The sequence below is a fragment of the Myotis yumanensis genome, unplaced genomic scaffold, assembly GCF_028538775.1.
Source record: "Myotis yumanensis isolate MYYU_CA2020_CCGP unplaced genomic scaffold, mMyoYum1.0.hap1 SCAF_9, whole genome shotgun sequence".
NCBI classification, from domain to species: Eukaryota; Metazoa; Chordata; class Mammalia; order Chiroptera; family Vespertilionidae; genus Myotis; species Myotis yumanensis.
The window spans coordinates 51,860,461-51,884,098 of record NW_027223760.1 but is presented as its reverse complement, the minus strand read 5'-3'; the positions used below and the strand labels follow the sequence as shown (position 1 = coordinate 51,884,098).

The window sequence follows — 23,638 nt, the reverse complement described above, 5'->3', positions numbered from 1 at the left end:
CCTGAATTCCTGACTTTCTCAAGAAACATTATACTATGAGATTTCCTCATGCCATTAAATATTCTTTGACAATATGAATTTTAAAAGTAGATAGTATCCCACAATATGGATATACCATAATTTATTTAACAGCTCTGTTATTAGACATTTAACCTTTTTTCTTTTTCATTTTACATGATCTTCTTGCATGTTAAAAGATGTAATAAAGGTCCTTGTACATTAATCTTTCCATGGAATTTTGATTATCACCTAAGGATAAATTCTTATGAAGAATTTCTGAGCCAAAATTTATGAGCATTTTTTAAAGGCTTTCAGTAAAGACTTCCAAACTGCCCTTCAACAACTTTACACTAATTTACTTTCCTTATTCTGTTGTTAAGGGGATAACAGCTTGCAAAGACAGAAAGAGTAGATAAAAGATTGTGGAAATTTAACTAATATTTATTAATACCCACCTATGAGCATTGGATAAGTTTATACTTAAAAAAAAGCAAATATACAAACATACTCACAATGAACCTGAATAATTTTTACTGACTGCTCATGAGGTAATTTGCAACAACAATATTTCAAAAAGTAACAGGAATTTCTTTAATTTTTAAAAACAAAACTAGACCAAAAGATGCCTCCTTATACACAAATTTATTTTGTTTTAAAATTCATTATGGACAGAGACAAGTTACAGTGTGTACTCTCTTCCTAAAGTGTGTGCTCTATTTCTTCCAAGTTGCATTTAATATTTTTTATTCAAATTACTCTTAAAAAGTCCATATAATAAAACTAAGCTATCTTCATCTTCATGGGCAAAATTCTCCTGTTTAATACAATGCATTATAATAAGCAAATTGAGTGTGCCATTAAAATGTATGAAATTCTTTTAACACCTCTAGGATACAATTATATATAAAAACATATATTGTAAAAAGAAAACAACCTTTCTTTTCAAAGTAATTAACAGCATGGAAACCACTATTTACCGAGAGCAACATTGAGTGGCATAATTCAGTTCAATTCAAATTCATTAAGCATGAAAGATACAGTCGGTTTATAGTTGTGAGTACAGGAAACATAGAGTATATTCTTGTGTTATTATTTATGAATTATTGTACTATTTGTTTCATTTATTATTTCATATCCTTAGTTATAATTTATTTTCTAGGTAATGACGGCTGGCAATTTAACCTACTTTTGCCCAGGCCTGTATATTCTCAATGTGGTATTAGATTCTACTGGTTTATGGGAAGCCATCAGAGGGGAATGCAGTCTGGTGAGACAAGACTACACAAACAAGAAGGGGTTCGATCATATAAAACCATATGTCAAAAGAAATAGTTCAGTAAGATATAAAGAACAAGGAAAGTAGAAACCAGATAATTTGCATACTTCTTAGTACAAGATATTCAATCCAAATTATCCAAAAGTTACATAGATTCTAGCAAAGCAAATAGTTGTGGTTTTCTTATTCAGTTCATATATAATTTAGTACATAATATATTTTTACTAATATTGCGATCAATATATAGTCTTTGCAGAGGGAATAATAAAGTAGAGTGATAAATATAGTAACTATAGCTTTATAGTTTTTAGAAACAGAGAAATGCATTCTATCTACACATGCCATCTAGATGCGTTTATGTATACTTTCACTATAATATGTATCTAGAAAGAGAAATGTGTTCTTCCAGTCATCAAAGACGTACAAGTTATATACAAAATTACAGCTATCTACACCACATGAAAATAAAAAAAATCACTTATTATCCATATTGAAATTACTGTCACTAGAGTCCTAAGAATGTCCAGATTTATAACTCCAATATGGCAGAAAGATTAATGCTCTAAGTGACCAGCACTACTGCTGACTGACTGGGGGAGGTTAATATGATCACACAGACTGAGTAAATCCAGGGTTCAGAGTCAAAGCAAACTTTGGCTGCGTTATCCAAGTGGAGCACCTGGTCAGTTCCAAATTGATCTGATAGTGGGACATGCCTCTTCCTTTTCTCGGGCTGGCTAAGTAGAACACTCCAAATCAACCTCCAGACAGATGATTTATAGAAAGAAAGGAACAGTATGCAGCCATATAAAAGCCCCAGGGCTTGTTCTCACCAGTTAAAATTTTGCCTGAGGTCAGCCTTTGTTGAGATTTGACCACGATATTTTTTAATAATAGCAAAATAGAGGGCTTTTCTGTAATCAGTAACCTACTATTTTCAGTGTTTCTCCAACTGACAATTCCCTTGTCTACTTACAGTTCTTGTACTTCCAACATCCTATTAAGTAAATTTTCTAAACTTGACTTTATTGCTGGTTCGTAATATTGCTCATAACCAAGATTTAGGGAGTCTGATTAGGCATTACAGGCTAAGATGCCACTCATTTCCTTAATAAATTGTCCTATTGAAAACAATTTGTGTAAATGATGAATCAGTCTTGGAGCCAGGGACAGTAGGCCAAAGGTTCTCATCTATGGCTGCACCTCACTTGCGGAGCTTTTAAAAACTGCTGATGCACAGGCTCCAACCTAGAGATAGATACTCATGTAAGTGGTGTGAGGTGGGGGTCTGAGTATCCGTATTGATTCTTAAAGCTCCGCAGCTCCCTTGTCAAATCTAATATGCAAGTGGTTTAGAGCTACTGATTTAGACTAAAGGTGCATGTAAGGACACATGAACAGAGGTAGTGAAAAGAAGAGTCATTTATGAATAGCTTTGACTCAAGGACCTTCAGAAGCCCATTTGCTTGTGGTAAAGAAACAATGTTGTATTGTCCTTACTGTTACATTTGAATTCTCAGGTTAAACAATATCCTGTACTAAAATCAATAATAGCAGCTAGCATTTATGAACTGGCCACTATGTATAAAGCACCATGGTAAGTCACTTCATAAACATTATCTTATTTAACCCTTATAACCCTAGGAGGGAGGTATTACTACCTCTTATTTCATAGGCCAGGAATCTGAGGTCAAGAGAAGTAAAATGATTTGCACTAAGTGAAACCAAAAACAGCTTAAAACGCAAACCCATATACAGAGCCTTTCCCAAACTCCCCCTACTTTCCATTTCTACCTCCAATTTATCAAACAAAAGCTCATCTGGCTTTAAATATACTCATTGTGAAGTCAAGTCAGCACATTCCAGAGCGTGCAACCTGTCCTCCTCAACTAATTAATACAAAGAATTAAATGTTAATACAATTGTCTGTATTTTGGCCTCAAAAAGAAGTCAACGATGGAGCAAACTTTAAAAAAATCTTCAAAAACATATGAGCTACTTTCTATCCCTCTGAAAGAACTTGAATCCCAAATGAGATGCTCCTGCCTGCAGAATAGCAGTGGAAACAGATATTTGAGCTATCGATATGCTTTGGGGTGATGAATTTACAGGACTTACTTGGACATAAATCATCTCAGAAACAGATTTAAATCCCATTGCATTTCCATACAATTTTCAGCTACTAGTAAGTAGCAACCCTGAGCAAAAACACTCATTACAAATATAAATATATATGTGGAAAGGGCGTGAAATAGTGGAATTCTTTAATATCAGCTAAATTTTTTTAAATTGTTCAAAAATAAAAATCTTTTCTCCAGGATAATTGTTTTACCAACCCAGCTTCCTCTAATGGGGACATTTGACCCAAAATATTTCATGCAAATGAGTAGAAGATGAAGATATTATGGGTAAAGTCCTTAACACTGAAGTTATAAAATCACTTTTTAGAGAAGTTGAATTACCAAGTTATCCCATTCCTGTTTCATAAGAAATAGCATTTTAGAAATCAGGATCAGATTCATGGTTACTTGCTTTACAATCTTTAATAGAGAACCTCTTATATAGTAGTTTTTCACCAACGTTAATGTAAAATGTATCAATGAACATTTCATCTTCAAATATCAAGTGAAAGAAAACATTTTCTAATATTTAGAAAAAAGAGTGATATTGTATTCACATCATTCCAGAGTTTTTCTCGAGAATTGATGCCACCTCAGCGCCTTATCTCAAAGTCAAAGGCATGAACTGGATTCAGGTTTAAGGAAACCATTTGGCACAAAACATTATAATTCAGTCCTTTTTTCATGACTCTAAGCTAATTCATCAATCCAGTAAGAGCAAATACATCTAAAACATTTATTTGTTTAAAGTATTACATATGTCTTCTTTTTCCCCCACTGACCTCTCCCCAGCCATTCTCACCCCCCAGAACATGCCCTCACCCCCACCCCCACTGTCTGTATCTATAGGTATGCTTATATGCATGCACACAAGTCCTTCTGTTGATCTCTTACCCTCCCTCCCTTCCCTCTGAGTTTGGATGGTCTATTTGAAGCTTCTGTGTCTCTGGATCTATTTTTGTTCATCAGTTTATGTTGTTCATTATATTCCACAAATGAGTGAGATCATGTGATATTTATCTTTCTCTGACTGGCTAATGCTCACCAGGCCCATCCATGCTGTTGCAAATGGTAAGAGTTCCTCCTTTTGTACAGCAGTGTAGTATTCCATTGTGTAGATGTACCGTGGTTTTTTAATCCACTCATATGCTGATGGGCACTTAGGTCATTTCCAAATCTTAGCTATTGTCAATTGTGCTGCAATGAACATAGGAGTGTATATATCCTTTCTGACTGGTGTTTCTGATTTCTTGGAATATATTCCTAGAAGTGGGATTACTGGGTCAAATGGGAGTTCCATTTTTAATTTTTTGAGGCATATAGACCAATGGAATAGAACAGGGAACCCAGAAATTGATCCAAGCCATTATGCTCGGTAAATATTTGAATAAGGAGGCAAGAGCATACAATGGAGTCAAGACAGTCTCTTCAATGAATGGTGTTGGGAAAATTGGACAGATACATGCAAAAAAAAATGAAACTAGACCACCAACTTATACCATACACAAAAATAAAGTCAAAATGGAACTTAAACATAAGACGGGAAACCATAAAAATATTAGAAGAATCCATAGGCAGCAAAATATCAGATATATGTCATAGCAATATCTTTACTGTTACAGCTCCAAGGAAATGTTAATTAAGGAGAAAATAAATAGATGGGACTACATCAAAATAAAAACCTTCTGCACAGCAAAAGAAACCATCAACAAAACAATGAATGAGCCCATGGCATGGGAAAACATATTTGCCAATGTTTTATCCAATAAGGGTTTAAGCTCCAAAATTTATAAGGAACTCATACAACTTAACAAAAGGAAGATAAACAATCTAATAAAAAAATCAGAAAAAGGACCTAAAGAGACACTTTTCAAAAGAGGACATACAGAAGGCCAAGAGACATATGAAAACATGCTCAAAGTAATCATCTGAGAGATGCAAATCAAAACAACAATGAGGTACCATCTCACACCTGTTAGAATGGCTATCATCAACCAATCAACAAACAACAAATGCTGGTGAGAATGTGGAGGAAAAGGAACCCTCACACACTGCTGGTGGAAATGCAGACTGGTGAAGCCACTGTGGAAAACAGTATGGAGTTTCCTCAAAAAATAAAAGATTTATTTTAAATAATGTAAATTTTCTCATATTATTAAATGCTTAAGTTAGTTTTTTCTTCTTTTATCAATTGACTGTATTGATCTGTGTATATGAACTTAGCATTGTGCTTATATTAAGAAATAACACCACAGTGAAAGGCTAATGAGATAGGAATCAGAAGACAAGTCCACCTCCTAACTTTCTCTAGACCTGTGACTTAGATCCAATGAGATAACCTCACACCTCAATTTTCTCATGGCTCATATTCTGATACTAGGGCCAATCTGAGAAGACAACTTTGATGGAATAAAATAACATATGTATATAAAATAATTTTAAAAGATGAAAAACACTATTTCCCAAAGCACAATACAAAGAAAATGGTCCCATGAAGTAGTCTACAAAGAAATTTCAGCAGTCAAGTAAGTTTTGAAAATGCTAGGTGATTCCCAATTTATATTCAAAGTTGAAATACTTTCAAGAAGTTTCATAATCATAGTAAAACTCAGTTTCTAGCTCAGTATTCCCCCAACTAATTTGACCATTTTTTTTTTTTACTGTGACATTCCTGCTGCTTAGATGTGCTACACAGTGTGATTTGGAACATGGTGTAGAGTACATTACATTAAAAAACACTGTGATAATGTTAAATTAGGCATAATTTGGAAAAGAGTACAATTTCAGTTAAATGTATTATTAAAAGTGTTTTTAACTTATAGATTAGAACAAAGGTGATGCCCAAAATGTAAGGACAAAATGTTAAAAAATATAGAAAATTCTCAGTTTAAGGAATGTTTTGATACTATAATTTCTCCCATATCATCTTCATTATGAGTAGCTATGAATTAAAGGATTTTCTTCATTTTGTTTTCAATAATAACAACCCCCAAATATTTCTTCTAATGGGAAAAGTCTTAGATTACATTTTTCTCTAATCTTTCTAATCTCACTAATTTTTTTATATTATACTTGTACAAGAGGGAACATCTCTCCCTTGCCACCACACTCACAAATCCTTATTTCTGTAAGAAAAAAATCTGTTCTAAAGATACTCCTGGCCTCTCTGCTCCTTCAGGATTTCTGCCCCTGGGGAACAGTGTCGTATATCTGACAAGTACATGTGCGAAGAATAACTGGGCACGTTTAACTCTGCTGTACCCGTCCAGTTGAGAACAAGCTTGCCCTCCAAAAGTAGGAATTCCCACCTTGCTCATTCTTAAGAATAGTTTGTCTGGTTTTCATAGCATTAAAGAACACTGTGTTATTTTTTTATGTTTTATAGAAAATATGGCCCTTCCTAGATTAACACCTATAATCTGTTTCCAGCTTCAAACAAAATGAAACTCACATAAAGGTCACACTTCATTCATTAATGTAGAAGAGGACGTTTAATAGTGCAAGCACCTCTTCCAATTCTCGAACATTTGCAGATAATTATTTGATTTCCTAGAGAATTTAATGGAAGCCTCAGAACAAAGGTGCCATGTAAAGGTGATTCCAAAGAAAGCGTATTTTACAAGGAAGCAAAATAATCAAAGTAGCTTTATCTTCTCCTGATATGTCAACGGGAGCCTGAAATGTAATTTCTCAAAAGGTCTGATGAGGCAAACTTCTGGTGGCAGTTTCTGGAGGAGCTGAAATGGAAAGCCTGTCAGCCACAGTTCTTGCCAAAGCTGGGGCTATCTGTCTTTCACTGAAGAGATTTGAGTGACATAGCACAGTATCCACTACATTCAACCATATGGATGTCTATAAAGAACACTGTGTATATAAAGCCATAAGTAAAAAAAAAAATTTAATTAAATAAGAATAAAATTAGATACAAGTAAAGCCATAAGGAGGTTAATGATAAAAGGATTTTAAAGGTATACTGTAAAAACACTAATAAATTATTTTTAAGTTTATTCAAGATCCCAGAATATTACCAGAAAAATTGAATTTTTCATAATGAAAAATTTTTAAAACTTTATGAATGGCAAACATTCGCAATGTGTATGTACCTAACACTAGAAATTCAAAATACATGCAACCAAGAAAATGGTAGACATTAGAGAAAAACTAGACAAAACTAAAATTAATAGTTTCAGGCTTTAATAATCTTCTAGTAGTGAGGGAAAAATAATTATATACAAAATGGTGAGGGTATAGAATACTGAAATATCATCAACCAACCAGACATATTGGCATTACAGAAGATCCATGCTGTGAACCATCCACTAAAGCAGACCACAGGCCGAATCATTCAGTAAATCTCAGTAAATCTAAAGAAACTGAAACCATGTAGAGTATGTTCTCTGACCACTATTGGATTAAAATAGGCACCCAAAACAAAAAGATGTCTGAAAATTCCATAAATATTTGTAAATTGAACAGCGTATTTCTAAATACACCCTGGCTCTTAAAATGACAAGGAAGCATAGTATATTAAAATGAGGAAAAATGAAATCAAAACACATCAACATGTATAAACACACAGATCAACGGAACAATGGCAGACCACTTTTATACTTCCAATTAATTTTTGTAAAGTTGTCAAGATAATTAAATTGGGAAAAATAGTCTTTTCAATAAATGTTTCTGGAAAAACTGTATGTCCATTTGAAAAAACACTTCAACCCACACCTCACATAACACAAAAGCTAACTTCAAATGCTGCATAGATCAAAACAAGGAAACAAAAAAGCTAAAACTCCAGAACCTCCAAAAGAAAATAAAGAGTAGAGACATATTTCTTAGGGAAAACACCAAAAAAGCAATAACCATAAAAAATAATATATTGGACTCTACTTTTCTTAAGTTACTATTCAGAAAATGAAAGGCAAGCTAAGGTGAGGAAAATTATTTGCAGCACATAACGGGGTAGACAAAAGTAGATTTACAGTTGTTCGTATAGAAAAAGACATGCAAGTTTTGATTATTACAATAGCTTTATTAACTCAAAATAATGTCACAATGTAACTGTAAATCTACTTTTACCCACCCCTGTATATCTGAAACAGGGCCGATATTCAAAATACAGCCCTGGGCAAAGTAAGTTTACAGTTGCTTGTATGGAAAATAATATAATTAATAAATAATGTTTTGTGTACTCACAACTATAAACCTACTTTTGCCCAAGACTGTATATGAAGAACTTCAACTAATTAAATATTTTAAAGAGTCAAATACATTAAAAGACACTAAAAAACGGTATATAAATAGCAATAGGCATCTGAAAAGATATTCAACCTCATGAGGGATCATGAGGGAAATGTTAACTAAAACTAAATCTTAAGGAGATATTATTACAAAGCTACTAGAATTGCTAAGATTAAAATGACTGTCAATACCTAGTATTGTGGAAGACGGAGGGCCAATGTAGCTCACATTCCTGGTGGTAGAAATGTAAAAATGTATATAGCCACTTTGTAAACTAGCTTGCTTTTTTTCTTAAAGGTAAGCATACCTTGAAAAAACAACTTAGCAATTCCACTGTTATGTATTTACCTAAAAGGATTGAAAACACAGTCCACATGTTCACAAGTATTCAAAGCAGCTTTATTCAGAATAGCCCCAAACTGGAAGCAACCCAACTGGCCATCAACACGTAAACAAACATATTGTAGTAGTTCTACACATGGAATACTACTTGACAATGAAAAATCTATTGATTCATCCTGGCCAGTGTTGTTCAGTAGATAGAAAATCATCCCATGCACCGAAGGGTCCCAAGTTCAATTCCCAGTCAGGGCAAATACACAGTTTATGGGTTCAATCCCCAGTTGGGGTGGATGTGTGAGGCAAATGATTGATTTTACTCTCTCCCCCTCCCCCTCCCCCTTCTTCTCTCCCTTCCTTTCTGTCTAGACTCAATGAGAAGTATATCCTTGGGTGAAGGTTAAAAAAAGTCTATTGATTCCTAGAATACCAGTGCATGATGCATGGTAGGCATTCTGGAAATACATTTTGAATAAGTGAATACTCGGGTGAAAAGTTATGCAGATGGCTCCATACCACCTTTCCTTGGCCTCCTTCATGTCCCACTGCAAAAGCTCAGGAGGCATCTTGTTGGAAATCTAAGGATTCATGAAATATATTTGTAAGCCATGACTTCGTCTAGAAATGCTATTTTACAAATATGTAAGTGGGAGCCCCCAGGGAGGGTGGGGAAAATAAGATTGAAGTGTAATAGAGAGAGTGTTAGACTTGAAGTCTGCTGAGTTAGGTCGAGTCCTATTTTCACTGTACGGCATTTTCCTTGACAGAGCCCTATCAGATACCCTAAACATTCCATTTCTTTCAATGCGTCAGGAATTGACTTCTACCTTTACCCATAAACTCTAAATATGTGACTGAAAAAGAAAGGAAAAAAAGGATGATTGAAGGTGTGTGTTAAAAACTTTATTTACCCTCTACCTACTCCTTCATGCCTCCATAATTATCCCTTTAATCCAAAACCATCATTATAAATGGTTATTGGAGTTAAAATAAAATTAAGAATTTATATTGGAGGGAAAGTACAATAAAAGTCATAAAATCCTTTCTGCAGTTTAATAGATTACTTTGTCCTTCAATCTAAGTGTCTCTGTAGTAAAATTTCTGTCTTAGTGTGCTAGCACTGCATCTTCCACAAAACAGGTATCAACATTTCTATGAATAGTATGAATGAAATACTATCTAGCAGATGTTAATTTCAAGTCACATGATCAATTGTGAAGTAAATGCAATTTTACCTCCCTATAACTTAATTTTTATCTTAAGCTCAAATCCAACCATATGGAAAGCTCTAAAATCTCAGCCAATTGAGGCCAATTTCAGTCTATCTAGGGGTTCTCCCCACCTGTTCCCAAGGTTGCATAAAACTTGCACAAGGCATACATAATGCCATGGTGTTGGGAGGAGGTGGCACCTGATTCTCATTCATCATCAACCCACTTTGGTCTCCTCAGAGATACACATCCCACCTGGCTCCAGTTGTCAGGTACAGTAGAGTGCTCCTGCATATGCCCAACCTCAAGGTCAGGTGAGTATATTGGGTTCTGTCAAGTTTATGCCACTCCTGAATAAAATACTTTCTGCTTTTCTCATTATACTTTTTTAAATCCTCCAACCCAGGTATGTGCCCTTGACTTGGGATGAACCCGTGACCCTTCAGTCAATGGGCTGATGATCTAACCATGTAGCCACACTGGCCAGGGCTCTCATGTGGCCTTTTACACCCCATTCCCAATGGCCTGGAATGGCCTAGAACTTCAAACAGCCATCTTAACTCCCCTGCCAGGCTCACTGCTTCCCCAGATTCCATCCCAAAGCAAGTTCCTTCTGCTACCAGATCCCCAAGAGCACAAGGCATTTCCCAGAGACATGCCAATATTCATAATCTTCCTTCCAATAGTGAATTCCCTTTGTTGATAGTATGAAGAAGGAGCACCTATTCTGAGTGGGAGTAATGAATGATGAGGTATTGGCTCTGTATGATCTTGTTTCCAACAAACTCTACTAGGTATGATGTAGAACTTGGGCCTTAATGCTCCAAATTCCCCATTTTGATATACTAGTACATAATTCAAGCTAAAAACATCAATAAAGAAAATGTTCTTGGTCAGAGCCATTAGCTCTGCTAAATTTTCAAATCTACACTTATAGGTGTAGCAGAGGCCAGAATGTGGAAAGTCAGAGAAAGCTCACATGGTCCAAAGAAGTAAATGTGTGTATAGAGGGGTTGGGAGCATGTACTTCAAAAGGTCATGCCTAGCCCTAACCAGTTTGGCTCAGTGGATAGAGCATCGGCCTGCGGATTGAAAGGTCCAAGGTTCGATTCCGGTTAAGGGCATGTACCTTGGTTTCGGGCACATCCCCAGTAGGGGGTGTGCAGGAGGCAGCTGATTGATATTTCTAACTCTCTATCCCTCTCACTTCCTCTCTGTAAAAAATCAGTAAACTATATATATATATATATATATATATATATATATATATATGATCATGCCTGAGTAATAGCTGAAAATAAATAAAAGAAAAACCTGTAAATTAAAGGAAATAAAGAACTACATTTGCAAACTCAGCTAATCCCTTAATTTTTATAACTTATGGGGAGGAAAATTTTACAAGTATTTCAGACTTAAACACAAGTGTGATTTTAATGATAAACTCAATTTTTCCTTAAATTTGGAATAAAATTAAAAAGTGGAGATCAGCTTAGTTAACAACGAGAAGAGGACTCAAATTCTCTATAACATGAAAATATTTTGAACTTGATTCTAGTAAAACCATTGGAGTATGAACCATTATAGTTTCTGAATTATAGTTAAATTATAGTTTCATTATAGTTAAAGAATGTTAATTTTCAATATTAGGAAATATTGGAACAAGTATAAGTATCCCTGTTATATTCAGAGGGCCAGGCTACAACAGGCAAAAGTATCACTAAGTACATATTCTACTCCCTGTTTTTGTATATAGATCAGGTCTCTAAAAAACTTGAGAAAGTAAAGCAAGAAAATGGTTACAATTTTTTTGGTGTGTTTCATTTAAGAATAAGATGTAGAAACAGCAACAAAATGAAACACGACAGAAAAAAGACTGAGCAATCCTTCCAAATTTCTCCACCTACTTAAGGTTTATGCATAACACGGCCATGCATTTTTGTCTTCCCTCTGTGGGGAAAAAACAATTCAAGGTGTATAGCAGAAGGACACATTATGAAATGACATGAAGAGTGTTGACTGAGAACTATATTAAAATTACTTCACTCATTTTTGAGGAAAAATAAAACTGAAGCCATTTGTTGACACTTTCCTAAACATACCGTAGGATTTCCCTGAAGCAACATCCCTATGCAGGGACTGAGTGGTAATTCAAAATTACATCATAGCTATTTTCATCCCCTGCCCTGCAACTTTCCATCCTTATGAAGCTCCAAGACACTTCCGGCTCTAAATCAACAAGATTTCACAAAGACGGGTTTGGGGAACCATACTGGCTGCCACAGTAGTAGACTGGCTTAGGCAATTCTCAGGTAAGTCACAGCCTACCTCCAAGCATCAACTCTTCATTGCAACAGGGTCAGAATAGGAGCATTTACCTCATAAAGCCACGCTGCTTACATAAGGGACCGAATGGACACCACTCAGCACAGTAATGGGCTCATCCTTAAGTGCCCAGTAGGTATTAGCCATGATCCAGGACTTGCACCCCTTTCTCTTTGGGGTAAAGGGAGTAATAAAAGAAAACAGTCAGCCTGGCAGGTGTGATCAATGGTTGAGCATTGACCTATGAACCAGGAGGTCACGGTTCTGGGTCAGGGCACATTCCCAGGTTATGGACTCCATCCCCAGCTCGGGGCGTGCAGGAGGCAGCCGCTTAATGATTCTCTCTCATTGATGTTTCTATCTCTTGCTCCCTCTCCCTTCCTCTCTGAAATCAATAAAAATATTATTTTTTTTAAAAAAAGAAAAGAATCATTGCTTACCTCTTTTAAGAAGGTCGTAAGTTCTGGTTCAGATGGCAACGCAGAAAGATCCTGAAGTCTCCTCCTCCCCTGCGCAGCACAAATCTATTGCTGCATATGGGCAATTTCCTCTAAAAACTAACTAGCAGAGGCACACCTTCCATCGGGCACATGAGAGGAGCCCACTGCAAGCTGGTCGGCGAGGATGAGACACCATCTCACCATAAACCCCAACACAGTCAGGACAGGGCCCATCAAAACCAGGGGCTTTTTTCTGAGGAGCGAAGGGTTCAGACCCCACATCAGGCACCCCAACTATTAAGACCTGAACCTGAGAGAGGAGGCCCCAAAACAGATGGCTTTGAAACTGACAGGACTGGCGTCCAGGAGACCCGCACAAGATTGTGGGGAACTGAGGACAGGCTTTTAAAGGGCCAGCGCAGACTACCTGACCCAGGCCCAGCTGGGCCCTTTGAAAAGCCCCCAGGCCTCACGTGAAAGCAATTCTTTTGCTAATTTTGAAACAGGGCCCTGCTGGCAGACACCACTTCACATGCTTTTTCTGCCTTACTAAAGCCGCCAACAGGTGCCACCTTTGTTTTTTTAACTTGTTAAAATAAAAAAAAAACACAAAGACCGACCTTGAAAATTTCCTGAGCTCACATAATCCTACACGTAATCAAATCACGTAATCATACAAACAGAAATTAATTTAGTTTATTTTGCAAGTCTAACTTGACCCACATCATTTCTTGCTCATATCTCTAGAAATCATAAGCAAGACATTTCCCCAAGATTGATGAGGCAACCACTATCCAATTCCCCCTTAATTTAAGAAAAATTGAATATTATCGCCAATCACTGTGAAGAATAAACAGTCACTGCTCCCTCACTATATAAGCTGCTTTATCACAATATACCCCTAGGTCTCACTCCATGTTTTGCTTGGAGTGCTCCCAGTTACAATCTGTCTTTTGGTGTACGCACAATAAACTTTGGCTGATTACTGCTTTGGTGATTCATTTATTTCTAAACTTTTGACAGTTCATGGCTTCCAAAGTGAGATCCAAGGAAGACCCCAAAAACTCAGAGGCCAGTGAACAAAAGGGTGCTGGTACCCACAGTCCATTGGCTGCACTGTTTTCTCGCTGACCCTGAAGTTTGGAAGTAAATCATTCTCAGACCTGAGCTCTGCTCTCTGAATTGTGAGCTTTCCCACTTGATGGTGCAGGTCTGTGTTTTGTTTGGTGACGCTTCTCGGTAAGTAACCCTATTCTGTTCAAAGGGGAGGAAAACATGTGATTCCCAGATTTGAAACAGCTGTTAAGAAACAGCTGCTATTCATACCTCTTAAGCAACCTAGGCAAAGGTGGGTTCCACCTGGTCTAAAACTCTTTTATTTCCTTCAAAAAAACTCCTGCTTCCTATATGTATACCCACTGTGGAGCAGGACCTTGTGCCTTTATAGGAAATGGTTAACATTTTGGATGATTTGGGATTCTAGTGGCCACTTTGGGGCAACTAACAAATCTAAGTCCACCTTAAGACCCACCCTTGACAAGAGAGTCTCAAACCTCTGCCAATGGAAGGCATTCTGTAGTATGCAGAAGCTTCTAAAAGACAAAGGGACTTGAAAAATAGCTCAAAAAAAGCTAACTGTTTTTTAGAGTTCAGAAAAATGGCATAAAATTATGTTTCATCAACCCCCAGGTATTGAGTTAAAATGTTCAATGAAACCATATTTCTTTCTTTCCTCTAAAGAAGAAGGAGATGGGGGTGGGGTGAGACAGAAAAAGAAAAATAGCTCAAAAACAATTCTTACAACATGCAAATAAAATATCTTTAATAAAAACCATTGGTCATCTGAACAGGTTACTTTAACTTTGTCCATCTGCCAGAAACACAATTTTGTTCCAATTGTTTTTTAAAAAAAATTAAGTTCTTTATTGTTTAATGTATTACATAAGTCTCCTTTTTCCCCCATTGACCTCTCCCCAGCCGCACCCAACCTCCAGCACAATCCCTCCCCCGCTCCCCCATCTGTGTCCATTGGTTATGCTCATATGCATGCATATAAGTCCTTTGGTTGATCTCTTACCCCCCTACCTGTGGTTGGCAAACTGCGGCTCTTTGGCCTCTTGAGTGTGGCTCTTCCTAAGCCTTAGGAGTACCCTAATTAAGTTAATAACAATGTACCTACCTATATAGTGTAAGTTTAAAAAATTTGGCTCTCAAAGTAAGTTTCAATCATTGTATTGTTGATATTTGGCTCTGTTGACTAATGAGTTTGCCGACCACTGCCTGCCTTCCCTCATAGGTTGTTTATAAACTAGCAAGTTTTGTATTGTGCTTGATTCATGGCTAAAATTTTAGAATGGAAACTATAACCTTTCTGTTTGCATCTCTCTGTATGTTTATGGGCATATATATATATATGTACATATATATATATTAAAGATGTGATATTTTTCTATGTCTGGGTGTTATTGCCAAAATTAACTTATAAAAAGGAGATTAATATCAAAAGTATACTGGTGCAAAATTAGAATATGGTTTTCTCTCTGTTAAAAGGACAGTTTCCTTGTATTTATTGGTGGGTGGGCCTTGACGGCCTTATACTGAGATACGTGTAAAAAAAAAAGAGAGAGAGAATTATTGCATGGTCTCACTTACATATGGAATCTTAAAAAACAAAACAAAAAAACAAGCTCATAGATACAGAAAACAGATTGGTGGCTGCTAGAGGTGGGGAAGTGATGTCAAAATGGGTGAAGGAGGTCAAAGTGTACATGCTTCCAGTTATAAAATACATATGAATGAAATATATAGTATGGTGACTATCTATATATATAAAAGCCTAAGCGACCAGCCAATCAGCTGACCAGCCAATTGGCCAGTAGGTATGACGTGCACTGACTACCAGGGGGCAGACGCTCAACACAGGAGCTGCCAAGCAACAGCAACTTTGTAGAGTGCTCTCTCGCACTCCGGGACCCCTCCGGGGATGTTGGACTGCTGGTTTCAGCCTGATCCCCACAGGCCAGGCCAAGGGACCCCACCTGCGGGAGGGACCCCACTCAGTTCGCAGATGCCCTTAGAGTCCCAGCACCACCCCAGGTATGGCCAGTCAGGGAGGGACAATGGAAAGTTGGCACCAGGGCATGTCTGGCCTGTCTTGCCCAGTCCTGCCCACCGGCCACCTTCTAATTAATTTCCTTTCAATGTGCACGAATCTATGCATCAGGACTCTAGTAGTTAATTACACTGTATTACATATTTGAAACTTGCTAAGAGAGCAACCTTAAAAGTTCTCATCACAAGAAAAAAATATTCATAACTATGTATAGTGATAGAAGTTAGCTAGATTTATTATAGAGATCATCTCAAAATATATACAACATTTAATCATTATGTTGTACACCTGAAACTAAGCTAAGAAGTAAATTATACTAAATTTTTAAAAATTCCATGAAACACTTTCAACATGCTTAGGCTATGTCATTTGACTATGCTTTCTACCGAAAACTTGTTTAAAATGCAAAGAAATTCATTCTAATAATAAAATTGCATTTCAGAAAATTGATGAAGTAACAGAAAAAATATTTTATTTAAAAAAATACTTATTTGGCAATAGTAGCATTCTAACAATTTTCTTGCATTATTTCTTTAAATACAAATACAGTTTACTTCTATATATGAGTCAAGGAATTTGATCATCAGAGAGCAGTCATCCTCCTTATCTCTTTGGAGGCCTGACATAGAATTAGGAACTAAAGAGCCCGCACCTGCCAGGTGTATGATGTGAACAGACCTTTAGCTGTGTGTCTAATTCACTGGTTGGAATTTGGGAACCAACACCTGATACCTCCACTAGCAACTGCAATGGCAACAGCCACTATAGCCACCGACAGAAGGTCTGTAAATTTTTTGCATCCATCACTTCTGGGACCTTTCAAGTCATCTTCCAATCCATCAGTGATACATGCATATTCCTGCAAATGCAGAACTCTAAACACTAAAATGTTTTTAATCAAATGTGGAACACCTGGCCAGTTGCTTGGCAAAAGTAGTCTCTCCTAATTGTAGGCTGTTTCTCTAGACCTTCCTCACACAAACAAATTGAGACTGAAACACTCTCACGGGATTTCTGTTCTTTGCCGTCCTAGTAAAAAGAGAAATAATTATAAATTTACTTAAAAATATTTCTAATAGAATCAGATATAAAACCCGATGATACACTGTAAATTTTTATTAAGAAAGATTGTTTTCCTCATGTTCCCAACCCCTGAAATCACTTTTTTATATGCATGGGACTCCTGAGAAAAGTTTGACCTACCAGTTTTTCAGGATTCAGTTCTGGGTATTAAGGTTCTCAGTTTCTGTCATCTACAAATTAGGTAAATAGTAATTATTTTTATGGAAATAAATGCTTTTACATTTTTAATTTTTGAATGCATCAACTGATTTGCATTCTATTTAAATGAAATGAAAAGATAAATGTACAATAGATTGATAATTGAATAGATATCAATAAATGTCTGAAAGTGGTACATCAATCAAGTCTTCCAAAGCTTTATAAACACAGCCATTGGAATTTGCTTCAGGCTAAAACTTGGCATTCAAAGTTGATGGTGGAGACACAAATTCCTTTTCCAAAGAGCTGTTCTCATTGGTGAAGCTGTTCTTACATGTAAAGCCGTGGGTTCAAGGGAAAAGACAAACACTTTCTCAGGCTTCTCATGATTTTTTTAATCTATTCTGTGCAAAAATATGGCTTACAGTTTATTGCTGAAATGTAGGAACCTGAAGATTCCCAGTCCACAGTTTCAAATATAACAAGTTTCTCAATTACTTGCAGAATAGTAACTCCCAGAACTTCAGGACTGACCTGTTAATAGTTTATACCCCTTTTACTCATGCAGAAAAATTCTCACAAAAGCCATAGACCCCCTAAAATGCCCAATTATAACGATACCATGACAATTCATTGTTTTTATCATAACTACGTAAATCAATAACTTGTATAATTTTTCTTCCATGAGGTAAAAAGCTGTGATAATCATGTCTTCATAACTTCACTCTTACTAAAATGTTTCTGAAGCGAATAGATAATAACAAGCCCATGTTCACATCAGGTGTCATCTATTTCCAACTTGAAGTTTTTTTCTGTATCTTAGCTAAGCTGTGAAATAATATTTGAGACTAAAGAAAATGGTTTCCGTAGTGCAGCTTAAAGTTGACTTTTTCCAAATAACAAATGATTTTCTAGCATAACTAAAACTTTACAGTACTTTTTTGAAGCAACAAGTTGCCCTAATAAAGTTTTTATTTGAACCTTTGAAACTTCATATTCATCATCTTCCTTCACCCACTTCCTTGTCTAAAACAGGAAGAGTATACTGATACAAATAGCTTGTCTTTTGAATCAAAGTTCTGTATTATCATGACCTTTCTATATTACAAATGGAGGTGTTGATGAAGTAGGAGTTTAGGAGAAGTGTGTACAGGTCCAGAAAAAAAAAAGTCCTGAAAGCTTGGAATTTTAAAAATGGAAAACCTTATTAGAAGGAAGTTTGCTATATTTTCTTTTTCTTTTATTTTTCTTCTAAAGAAAAACTACAGAAAACTGATTCAGTTCATTGAATGTTAGTTATCTATGTTCTGAATGTTTACAAAATTTTAAAATAAACATTTCATCAGGAGGCTAAAGAGCAGGGCAGCCAAGCAGAGTTAAAGCATATTTTCATGTCATGTCAAATTGTGGATAGCAAAAGGACAGATTAGATCACATGGTGAAAGTCATGGTCCACCAAGCAAATGATCCTAGAAAACATTATCTTTCCCTTCTCACTTATTCCCCTTTTTGTTAAGAGAGAACTAACTCCTAGGTGATCACTCTGATAAATAAACCCCAGAATAACAAGATTTAGCCATGGAAAGTATGTCCAGCAGCTAGAACTCATGAGCTCTTATTGCCTGGTGATCCAGAGAGTCTGTTTTAACATTAGCTTCTAAATCCCATGGCAAATTAATTAATACCTTGATATAAATGGTTGTCTAGTTATATTGGAAAATTTTGAGAGATGGACATTTAACAGGATGGTGTATCTTTAATTTGCTGATGAAGCCTCTCATTAGTTAAATCAATTACTGAGCTCTTCCTTTAGAACTCTTGTGGTTCAGGGTTCCCTGTAGTACCTTCTGTTATTTTCTATATGAAAACACATTTATTTCTTTATATGCAGCATGAAAGGGAAATGAGAAGGGGTAAGTGTTCTTTATTCAGCCTCTTTAGTTGACCTTTTAAACTCTTCATATCCCAATCCCAAATTTGTGCCTTTAAAAATGAGTTACCTTACATATTTCTTCTTCTGTTTATTTTGCTGGGATTGTATAGAGTAATTGTTTTTAAGAAAAAGTTTAATGTCTGTAAACAATGCTATATAGATAAGTTGACCTCACTTAGTATAGGTAAATCGAGCACTAAAGCATTCTACTGCTGCTGTAATATTCTCAATTGAGCTGAGTCATTACAGTAGAATATCAGCCACAGTCTTCAGACACCTTTTCTTTTTTTTTTTTAAGAAAAAAGATTACCTTCCTCTCAATCCCCCTGCTAAATAAAGACTCTGTACAAGAAAAAGCCCAACCAGTTGCAATTAATTTAGGAGATCTCAATGATCCCCTTGTGTTCATTGATTTTTGGTATTCTTGAATAATTAACATGACAGTAAAGCAAAAATGTATGCAATGCCCTATGCCACAATTGTTTTCCAGCCTTAATATGGAAACTCCTAAGTTGTTTTGACTGGGAAACTAATAGCAGGTTAGATAGTTCTGTACAAGTTTAGAGATATATGATGCAAAACCATGTGTTTCAATACATTCCTCTGGTCAGAACCACTTAAATCATCATCCTACACAAGCACATATTGAAACTCAACTTTAAGCATTTTATTTTTATGTACATTTCATTTTGTCCAGAAATAAAATATCTAAATACAGACAGACTGTAATGGTATAAGTGTATAGCTGTCAACAATACTTGAGCTGAATAAATGCTTTGTACATTAACTTTCCTTTTTTAATGGAATTCACAGCTACATTGATAAAATGGATTCCTCATATCCTTTTTTTTTCTTTTTTAACCAATAACAAGCAGAGAGACAAGTACAAGTTAATATTAATAAGCAGCTCAAATAACACTTGATTAAACTATGTACAATACAAACCATTCATACAAATGAAGACTAGGATATTGAATTTATTACAATATTTGTGTGTAGTAAAGATAAGACAGACACTTATAACTTACATGGTGTCTGTCAGGCATTTCCTTTCTTACAGAATGATCAGAACTTGTTTTAAGCAGCTTTAGCTGGTCTCAACTTTGCAAAAAGTCCAATGGTTGGTGATGAAAGCTGTACTCCAGTATCTGCCCACATGTAAATTCCAAATGTTGGCTCATCTTTACTGAGAACAGGCTCCCTCCATAGAAAAAAGAGCCATCTTGTATCACCTTGAATGTGCCTACAGTATGCTGGAAAAAAAGTTACTACACTTTGTTGTTGTTCATAAAATAAAGAATACTGAGCTCTAAAGACATATTTTTTCCATTTTAACAAGCATATACTCCTACAGTAGTATTTACCAGTACAGCTACTCCAAGCAATAGGTATGCATGAATGGGGACTATTGATTAGCATGTGCTCAAGACTTTAAAGGGGATTTCCACAACAGCAAGTGTTAGAAACTATCCACTGTCAAGTTAATCCTTTTGCCTGATTATATTTGATCCTGAACCATTATGAGTCAGACAATGCAAGCCCTCTGAACAGGAGTCGTGACAGATGCCAGCTGAAATGTGTTCAGTGTGTGTGTTTGTGTACATCTATGTGTGAGATCGTGTCTTCAAGTGTGGCTTGAAAACCTATGGTGATTTACAACTATACTGAGAGATGAAGCTGACTGGGCAGAAATTACATCAGATTGTTTTCCACTAGCAGATTTGCAGCCAGTTGACAAGAGCAGCAGTGTAGACATATTCCAGGCAACAGATGTGACCTTCTTCTCTGAGGTGACAGCCCTGTCATATGACCTTTAACTCCTCAGGCTTCAGTCTCAATCCACCTCACGATCACCCTCATCCCGAGGGGAAGTAAGGTGTGTCGCTGTGATAGTTGTAGTCGGGGCACACTTTCTGTACCAGTTTATAATCTGTACTATAAAAGGAAATGTAAATACAGATCACCTTGAAGGGCTTGGAGCAGAGCCAGGATACATGACTTTGGGTCTGCTCCTGGTAACAGGTTTTTGAAGGGTCATAGTTGCAGAGTGTGTTCTTGGTGGCCTTGTCAACCTTTTCATATTCGATGCGACAGTTAAAGGACTTGGAATCTTTGGCATCAATCACGGTTTGTTGTGCCAAGTCGAATTCCACTATTTTTGTCGGGGGCACCAAGCTGACAGATACATTCCCTTGACCCGTGGAATTATGCCTGAAGTAAACACTGAATGTCCCATTGCCATGATCTACAATTTTTCCAGTTATCAACAGGTTTAGCTTCACTGTTTTGATGTTGGAATGAAAGTCACCCCATCCAAACATTTTCTTAAACTTGCCCGTCTTAACAATGGGCCTTCGCTTGGCCCTGGGCCGAGGCTCTTGAAGGTCCGTGGAGTTCCTCAGCCAGTCCCAGAGGTCTTGCTCAGAATAAGGTTCTGGGGTGTCATATCGCAGGTCTAAATCTGTATCGTTTTCTTTGCCACGAAAAGTCTGTGACAGGAGGCGGCTGATAGACAAGTCTTTGCTGCTTTCTGTCCATATGTGCTTTAGTGTGGATTTGCTGCTTCCCGATTTTAGAAGTTCTGACTTTCCACCATTTGTTAAATTGGCACATGTGACCTGAAAACAGAACAGAAAATGGCATTTACATCTCAGTGTCTGAACATCCAGCACACAGATCAAAGCCCGTTCAAAGAGATGCAGAATCAAATGATGACACTTCTTAAAGTACCTTCAGCATCTGGCCAATATTTATTAATATGTAACAAAATACCACTCCTGGTTTTACATAATTATGTAAGAGATAAGGTATAGGTAAATTCAAAAAAGAAAAGAAAGCCACCACTAAACCTGATGAAAAGACTGTAAAAACATTGACTTTGATGAGTCATAGGTTCATCTAACATGAATAAAGCAAATTTAATTCAAACAGAAATCAAACTAAAGTTATGATTTCTTACCACCAAAATCTAAACAGTTTTAAAATAAAATTTTATAATTCTTTTTTCTACTTCAGAATTACTATAAGCTTTAAAACTGTATGACTCTCTGAAATATGTCAACCAACATCCTATAGACTTTTGTTAATCTATGTCACAATCATGTCAGAAAACTTAGTTTTGCAGAGACTCTGGTATTTTTCACCAGGTCAAAACAAAATGTTTATTATCATTTATTATGAGTAAGGAACATATTGCATAAGACATACTTTTTTATCTTAAGGGTTTTAAAATGTGGTTTAGGAAAAGGGACATAAATGAAAACATCTAATACACAATATCCCATACATAATTGTCAATCTAGAGGGGCTGTACATCCATGGTGCACTGGCTCATGAAGCAGTAATGAAATTGTCCCAAAGAAGGAGGCAAAAGGGAATTAAAGTACAATTTACCAGTGGCATCTGGGAGGGTGGAAGAAAAAAATGTAGAAGCAGGAGACATGATTTCAAGAAAGAAGAACCAATATATTTGAAAGGATTATAAGATTATGGCAGGCAGACAAACCTCTGGTTTTCAGGTAGAATAGAAATTCAGTTCTAAATTATACTCTCCACAGCTGTAGTAATTATGAGTGTGAGCTCCAGAGTCAGACTGCCTGAATCTCAATTCAGGATGTGATGTATGATGCAGCCAAGTTCCTTAACTTGTTTATGTTTCTGTTTTACTCTTCAAAAGAATAGGAAAATGACACCCACTCCTTCCCAGAGCTATTGTGAGAATTAAACAGAATACTCCATTTAAAACACTAAGACAGAGAGTGCCTGAACTATGTTGAGTGTTCAACATTAGTATTACTAACTACTATATACTCTGAATCCCACTGGGTAATATTTTATGTAAATGAATTACTTATAATTGAGAGCAAAAATATTTTTTCTAAAATAAATCTTCCTTTACATAACCAAAACCTAAAACAATTAAAAAGGAAACATATATTCTTGAAAGTGCTACCTTGACAACCAAAAAAAAATATGACAGGTTGAGTAGACAGTAAAACTTACGTTAACAAATGATGAGCATAAGTTTAGCTATTAAATTGTTTAATGACCAGATGCAGTGGACTTTTGCCTTCAATGGGATGATGTGAAAGGCTTCCAGTAGTGCCAACAGTCAAGAAAACACTCTAGAACATCTCAGTTTGGGTAGAGAACCAGAGCAGGTTTCAGCTGTTATCAACACTGTCTTGAATACTCATATTCTCTCTTTCACTTAGATTAGGAGAGGAGCAGGGCAATGTCTAAAAAAGAATATCAATCACAAAAAACCAGGAAGGGTCCATAGGAAAGTTGCCAGACCCTTTCAGAACCCCAATTTATGTTGTTGTATTAATAATTCAATAACTATATAGTGAGACTCTGCTAATATTGCATTAAATAATCCTATATAATAAAACCCTAATATGCAAATCGACCAAAAGGCAGA

General features: G+C 36.2%; 1 protein-coding gene across 1 annotated transcript in view; it reads right to left on the bottom strand.

Moving 5' to 3' along the window:
• Positions 1-15,943: 15,943 nt before the first annotated feature.
• NXPH1 (neurexophilin 1) overlaps positions 15,944-23,638 on the bottom strand; it is a 280,541-nt gene continuing 272,846 nt past the window's right edge. The window contains exon 3 of the mRNA XM_070424345.1: positions 15,944-21,833. Coding sequence (XP_070280446.1) covers positions 21,072-21,833 — 762 coding nt within the window. The 3' untranslated portion in view covers positions 15,944-21,071. The remainder of the gene's footprint in view (positions 21,834-23,638) is intronic.